The 7,500-nt window shown below is 41.8% G+C and overlaps 1 protein-coding gene across 1 annotated transcript in view; it reads left to right on the top strand.

Moving 5' to 3' along the window:
• The window catches only part of LOC143301848 (arylsulfatase J-like), a 32,437-nt gene that overhangs the window by 6,831 nt on the left and 18,106 nt on the right, over nucleotides 1-7,500 (top strand). The window contains exons 4-5 of the mRNA XM_076616262.1: nucleotides 1,397-1,500; nucleotides 4,454-4,560. Of these exons, the coding sequence (XP_076472377.1) occupies nucleotides 1,397-1,500; nucleotides 4,454-4,560 (211 nt within the window). The remainder of the gene's footprint in view (nucleotides 1-1,396; nucleotides 1,501-4,453; nucleotides 4,561-7,500) is intronic.

Below are 7,500 nucleotides of genomic sequence, written 5' to 3'. Positions count from 1 at the left end.
ATAAATGGCCAAGTTACACAGAGTAGACTCATGTCTTGACGACATGAGCAAATTAAATCTAAAGTTAGATGGATCTTTATAATATTTTGGTTGGATTACTTTTTGTCTGAGGTCACTCAAGGCAGGGCAACATAACACAAAATGTAGCTGTGTTGAGTGTCTCCCAGATAGTATGCAAACATTTTAAAAAAACGTTTTTAATACATACGTTTTTAATTCAAACTCTCGACTGTTGGCCGCCGTTCTTTCTCTGTCTCTGGACCTTGCAATTGGAATGAACTTCCTCTTTCGCTTCGTCAAGTCTCCACACTCAGCTCTTTCAAGCCTGGCCTTAAAACCCACCTCTTCCCAAAATAGCCTCCCTTCCCTGCCTCTTCCTCGTCTTTGGTTTCTCCAGTTTTAGAGTTATGCGTGCGTGAGAATGACTGGTGCGAAAGCGCTTAGATTTGTTTATGCACAAGATTCAGCGCTATATAAGTACCATTATCATTATTATTATTATTATTATTATTATTATTATTATACCCCGCGAAATGTTACCAAGGGAGATTTGTTTCCCTTGCTATGGTTTTGACGATAACGCTTTAACCCTTTCACCGCCAAGCTCGCATTTATGCACAGGCGTGGTAGAGGATCCGTGTCACTGAAAGGTGACCATTCATTGGTCTGTTATCCATGAACCTACTGCTCTTAACGTTCGGTGGTAGGATAGGCCATATTTTCTATACATCGCAGAGGGAATCCCCAGCTATTCTTAGCCACTGTCTTTTCTGTGTTTATACCACAAGGGAATTACGTACTCTAAATTGACTGGCGGTGAAAGGGTTAAAGACGTTTTTTTTTTAAAACATTTACCTAGAACCAGTAAACCACTTAAAACTAAGTGAACCAAAATAAAACGTTTTAAAAAACGTTTCCATGCTATCTGGGCTATAATATCTGCGTATTATGCTCTGTTTATTTCTTTGACTGCCTCTCTGTCTGTCCGTCCGTCTGTCTGTCTGTCTGTCTGTCTTTTGTTGTTGTTTCTGCTTCGGAATATTTGTGAGGTTTCTGTTTTACCTGCATAAGTCATTCTGTCTGTTTCTGTTCTTTATGTGTCTGTTTGTCTGTTGCTGTCTCTGTCTGCCCTGTCTCCATGTCTGTATGCATGCTTTCCTCGCTTCTGTCTTTTCTCCCTCATAACGTTTTTATTTATTTATTTATTTATTTAATTTATTTTCTTTAACATGCAATGCAAAATTACAACGGGTTTTCATTTAAAAAAAAAGACACTGTTAACACGCAATACACACACACTCACACACACACACACACGTTTATAGTACTGCTAAGTAAAACAAGTGTCGCTTGAGATGACGTCAGTGCAAGCCGATATTATGACGTCATTTTGCAGCATGGCGCCATTGTACCTCAGCAGGCGGTGTGCGCGCCCACCAACCGTACCTTCCTGCCCGAAGAGCTCAAAAAGTTGGGCTATGCCACTCATGCTCTGGGGAAGTGAGTGGGGTTTCGGTTGGGTATGGGTGGCTGGTTTGTACTGTGATGGTTGTTTTGGCGTTGTGGTTTTATTTTGTTGTAGTTGGGTTGTGGTTGCGTTGTAGTTGTTGGCTTGTAGTTGGGATGGGTTGTTAATTGTGTTGTGTGGTTGTGGTTGTGCTGGGTTTTTGTGAGGTGTTGTTGTGGTGTTCTGTGTCGCATTGTATCGTGTTGTATAGTATAGTATTGTATTGTATTGTATCGTGTTGCATTGTATTGTATCGTATCGTATCGTGTTGCATTGTATAGTATTGTATTGTGTTGTATTGTTTTGCATTGTATTGTGTTGCGTTATATTGCATTGTGTTGTATTGTGTTGCATTGTATTGTGTTGTGTTGCATTGCATTGTATTGTGTTGCATTGTATTGTATTGTGTTGCATTGTATTGTGTTGTGTTGCATTGTATTGTATTGTATTGTGTTGCATTGTATTGTGTTGTGTTGCATTGTATTGTGTTGTGTTGCATTGTATTGTGTTGTGTTGTATTGTATTGTATTGTGTTGTATTGTGTTGCATTGTATTGTGTTGTGTTGCATTGTATTGTGTTGTGTTGCATTGTATTGTGTTGTATTGTGTTGCATTGTATTGTGTTGTATTGTGTTGTATTGCTGTGCGTTGCGTTGTATTGTATTGGGTTGTATTGCACCATACTGTATTATATATTGTGCTGCGTTGTATTGTGGTTGTGGTGTGTTACGTTATACGAGGGTCATTCAATAAATAAGGTGAATTTTTCGGTATAAGGATTTCTAATACAGATAGAAGCTTACTTTTTTTTTTTCAACGTAGTCTCCCAGCACTGTCACACACTTTTCCCATCTGTGCACAAGCTTCCGTATTCCCTCAGCGTAAAAATCTTTGGTCTGATGTCTCAGCCAGTCGCTCACAACACTTTTGACTGCATCGTCACTTTCAAAGTTCGTGCCTCTCGTGAACGCTTTCAAGGGACCAAACAGGTGAAAGTCTGAAGGGGCAAGGTCTGGGCTGTAAGGGGGATGAGGGAGCAGTTCCCAGCCCAGCTGGTTGATGGTCTGCACCGTTCGGGCTGCTGTGTGAGGCCTTGCGTTGTCATGATGCAAGATGACTCCTTCTGACTGATGACCCCTGCGTTTGTTCTTTATGTCTTTCTTGACCTGCCTCAGCAGTTCACAGTAGTTGGCACTGTTCACAGTGCTTCCTTTCTCAAGGAATGAAATGGTGATTGAGCCTTGCATATCCCAAAAAACGGTGAGCATCACCTTCCTCGTGGACCGCTGGGACTTGAACTTCTTCTTCACTGGAGAGCCTACGTGCTTCCACTCCATGGACTGCCGTTTGGACTCAGGCTCATAGTGCCAAACCCATGTCTCGTCACATGTGACCACCTTCTTCAGAAACTCATCACCATCCTTCTCATAGCGGCAGAGACACTGCTGGGACAACTCGACCCTCCTCTGTTTGTGCTCTGGAGTAAGCATCTTTGGCACCCATCGGCAGCTGACCTTCGAGTAGCCAAGGTCATCATGGACAATTTTGTGTTCTGTCCCAACAGATAAGCTCAAAGTCCTTGCAATGTCATCCACTGTCACCCTTCTGTCAGACTGAATGAGGTCATTGACTGATTCGATCACCTCAGGAGACCTCACTTCTGTAGGCCTTCCAGGCCTGTCTTCATCCTCAACACTGCTCCGTCCTTCTTTAAACAATTTAGCCCACTTGTAGACATTTGTTCGGCTGAAACATGTGGCACCATACACAGTTGACATTCTCCTATGAATTTCAACTGGTTTGCACCCTTCAGCAACCAAAAACGTGATAACTGACCGTTGTTCAATCCTGGAGCATGCTTCTTGGTCGGCCATCTTTGTTAATCGCCAAAACTCTCAAAGTTTTTTTTAATCTGCAAAACAAATTTAAACCATGTGAAAAAAAAAGAAAAGAAAAAAAAGAAAGAAAAAAAAAGTAAGCTTCTATCTGTATTAGAAGTCCTTATACCGAAAAATTCACCTTATTTATTGAATGACCCTTGTATAGCGTTTTGCTGTGTTTTCTTTTTTCTTTCTTTCATTCATCTTTCTCATTTTCATCTTTCTTTCTTTCTTTCTTTCTTTTTCCACCTTTCTGTCTTCTTTCGGTCTTCTTTTGCTTTGTCCTCTCTCCACGCCTGTAACCCCCCCCCCCCCTTTCTCTCTCTGTCTGCCTGTCTCTCTTTCCCGTCGTTCTCTGTCTCTGTCTCTTTCTCTCTCTGTGTCTGTGTCTCTGTCCCTGTCTGTCTCTGTCGTTGTGTGTGTGTGTGTGTGTGTGTGTGTGTGTCTGTGTTCGTTCTTTAGTTTAACGGCCGGGGGTGGGGGGCGGGTGGGGGGGGGGGGATTACTGTGTACGCATGCGAGTAAGTGAAAGTGTGTGTGTGTGTGTGTGTGTGTGTGTGTGTGTGTGTGTGTGTATCTCTCTCTCTCACGTCTCTCTTCCATATTTGCTTTCGCCTTTTTCATTCGTTTATTCTACTATTTTTTTGACATGCAATGAAAAGGATGTTGACGCAATCACCCATGTCATAAGCACCTCATGGCCAATGACACTTTATAAAGTGTCAAAGTGTCAAGTGACCCCCCCCCCCCTCCTTTTCACCCCTCTCCCTCCTCTGTATTTCTCTGTCTATCAGTCTCCCTCATTCCCCCCCCCCCCGCCCCCCTCTTTCCCCACCCCCATCTCTCCCCCCCCCCAACCCCCACCGACTCACCCCCCTCCCCACACACGCACTCCTTTTTTTTTTCTTTTTTTTTTTTTTAAATTCATACATTCATGTTATTTGGGGTCTTTACTTTTTTTTTTTTTTTCTTTCTTTAATTTTTTTATATTTTTTTATTATTTTTTTTAATAGTTAGCTGATTGTTTGGCTTTTTTTTCGACTATCTATTTTCCCCCTGTTTCCAGGTGGCACCTCGGTTTCTGTAACTGGAACTGCACTCCCACGTACCGAGGGTTCGATTCTTTCTATGGCTTTTATAACGGGCAGGAGGACTATTATCATCATGATATTAGTAAGTGTGGGTGTGTGTGTGTGTGTGTGTGTGTGTGTGTGTGTGTGCGCGTGTCATCCGTGCCGATGCGTCCGTGCATGAATCGTCTTCTTCTTCTTCTTCTTCTTGAGCTCCATTGTTCCGGCAAAGGGAAATCACAACTTCAACAACGCTATTTTCCCATCAAACAGAACCCTGTCAAGTGTATGCCATCGCCTAGGAGTACCAGTCATAAATCATATGCCATCCTTCAGATCACCTTCAGATGGTACCCTCTATTCAGATCATATCCATCTGAGTAAAAAAGGAACTGCTCAGTTGGCCCACAATCTACAGCTCACTGAAAAGCGTCTTTCAGAAACTGAAAAAATTCCTAACACTTCTCAGAAACCCAAATGGCTGACTGGTTGTCATACACACCACCATCAACATGCATCTAGGCATCCTGTCAGTCAATTAACACTTAATCAAGAACGCCGGTTCCGTGGGAAATACATTCATCAGGGTGGTCCATATCATCGTTTGAGGCCCGTTTTTTCTAACGGTCAGCCGACCCAACCCCGCAAGTTCCCTGTTCATCCATTACAGGACCAGCACTACATGCCTACACAGCCACAACGTTTCAGCTTTCCACCCGGTGCTACTAGAATGCATCAGGACCAGTTCCCCATCATACAGCCACGGCGCCACAACTTCCCACCAGCCATTCATCAGGCCCAGTTTCCCATCACGCAGCCACGGCGCCACGACTTTCCACCAGACGCTAATCAGGACCTGTTCCCCATGGCCTCACATACACAGCACTTCGACCCTCCACCCAATCCTGCTGTCTGTCATCAAGACCAGTACGACTTCCAGCCAGCTGCTGCTGATAGTCAATATGACCACTATTCCAACAACTTGTGTCATTATTCAAACAAAGTATTTGGAAACTGCTATTCTTTGTCACCAGAACAACCATCATTCCACAATGCTTACCAACATACCACACACCCTTTCCCCGTTAAATCTGTACCACTCTTCAACCCTTCTTTACAAACAGACCAATTCCCAGCTCTCAGACCTCACCCCTCGATACAATCTCTTGTATCATAAATAATTAGATGACTGACGATCAGCCCAGATCGTACATGACGTTGTGGGAACTTAACTCACCCCACCTCCCCACCTCCCCCTCCCCTGCAAGCTGTCATCGCCATGGATGTTTCAGTTTGCATCGTTGACGTTCCCAGAGACTTGCCTTGGCGTCAAATCAACGCGGACATAGAAGCTCGCTCTCTCTCTCTCTCTCTCTCTCTCTCTCTCTCTCAGCTTGAATTATTCAGCACTTTCCCTTACTAGAACTGCATTTCGAAAATCTAGGTAGTATTTTTATTATGCACTAATGTCAAGTCCTGCTAATGTCTCGAACTGGCCTGTTTGTGAAGGACTGCGAGTAGGTCACTTAAACATATGTCATTTGGTCAACAAAATGACAGACGTATCGAAGATGATATATAATAATGATAAACCATTCCATATCTTTGGCTTTTCTGAATCATGGACGAACATTCACATTAATGACAAATCTATTTCTATTCCTGGTTACAATATTGTTCGGAAAAATCCTCAAAAATCTAAAGAAAGTGGTATCGTCATTTATATTCAAAATAACGTTCCGTACAGAATTCGTAATGACCTACATCATCCAGATGTTGAATCACTGTGGCTTGAAGTTCAATCCCAAAATAAATCAACAGATTCGCTCCTTATAGCATTTTTGTACAGACATCCTAAGAGTTTTTCCAAGTGGTATGACGATTTTTGTGAAATGATGGACAGCGCCTGGCTTTCAAAAAAAGAAGTATTAATTTTGGGTGACTTTAATTTAGATCTTTTTCAGCGTCATAGCCGATGGAACAACATCTATACGTCTTACAATCTCCATCAGTGTATTGATTCCCCCACCAGAGTTACACAAAAAACTAGAACGCTCTTAGATCATATTTATACATCCAATCTAACATCAGTTCGAGAAATTTGTGTGCCGAATGTTGGCGTAAGTGACCACAATGCCGTCTGCATTACATGGGGAAAAAAGGGTTTCAAAATACCCAAAACAGGTCATACTGTTGTCACATTTCGGTCATTTAAACATTTTAATCTGGACGCCTTTCAATCAGACCTCATTTCTGCACCTTTCACTAACATTTATAGCTTTACTAATCCAGAAGAAGCCCTTTCCTTTTGGACTGCAACGTTACTGCATGTTGTTGATAAACATATCCCTTTAATTCAGAGACGAGTCAAGTCGGAAATTCTTCCGAGTTGGCTTACGCAAGATATCTTTCAAGCAATGGATGACAGAGACCATCAAAAGATAATCGGTCCATTCGAAGAATACCAGAAGAAACGTAATATTGTCAAATACATGATCAGAAAGTCTAAACGGTTTTTCTTTCGTAAGCTAATCGAAGACAAAAGCAACACAGCCTCCATATGGAAGGCTATACACCAACTCACCAAACCAAACAATTCAAATGCGGAATGTCTCATTCCTGTTGATACACTGAACAATCACTTTGCTGACATTGGAAACAAATTAATCGCAAATGACAGTGCACACACTTCTTTTGATTTCAGCATTTTAGAAAACTTCTGTCATAATAAAGATATAAAAACAAAGTTTTCTGTTCCATTAATGTCTATTCATGAAGTCTTATCTTATTTAGTATCGCTAAAAAATAAAAACTCGTGTGGCTTCGATGGCATTAGTCCAAAAATATTAAAACTATCTGCACCTTATATTGCCGATTCTCTTACTTATCTCTTCAATCTTTGTCTATCCAAAAATCATTTTCCAAAAGAGTTTAAATATGCAAAGGTTATTCCCCTGCATAAAAAAGGTGATGCTAATGATGTCAATAATTACAGACCAATCTCATTGTTGTCTTCTGTCTCAAAAGTTCTAGAACGTCATGT

Source organism: Babylonia areolata, chromosome 28 (genome assembly GCF_041734735.1).
Source record: "Babylonia areolata isolate BAREFJ2019XMU chromosome 28, ASM4173473v1, whole genome shotgun sequence".
Lineage (NCBI taxonomy): Eukaryota > Metazoa > Mollusca > Gastropoda > Neogastropoda > Buccinidae > Babylonia > Babylonia areolata.
The sequence above is the reverse complement of the archived record's forward strand: the minus strand, read 5'-3'. Positions and strand labels throughout refer to the sequence as shown.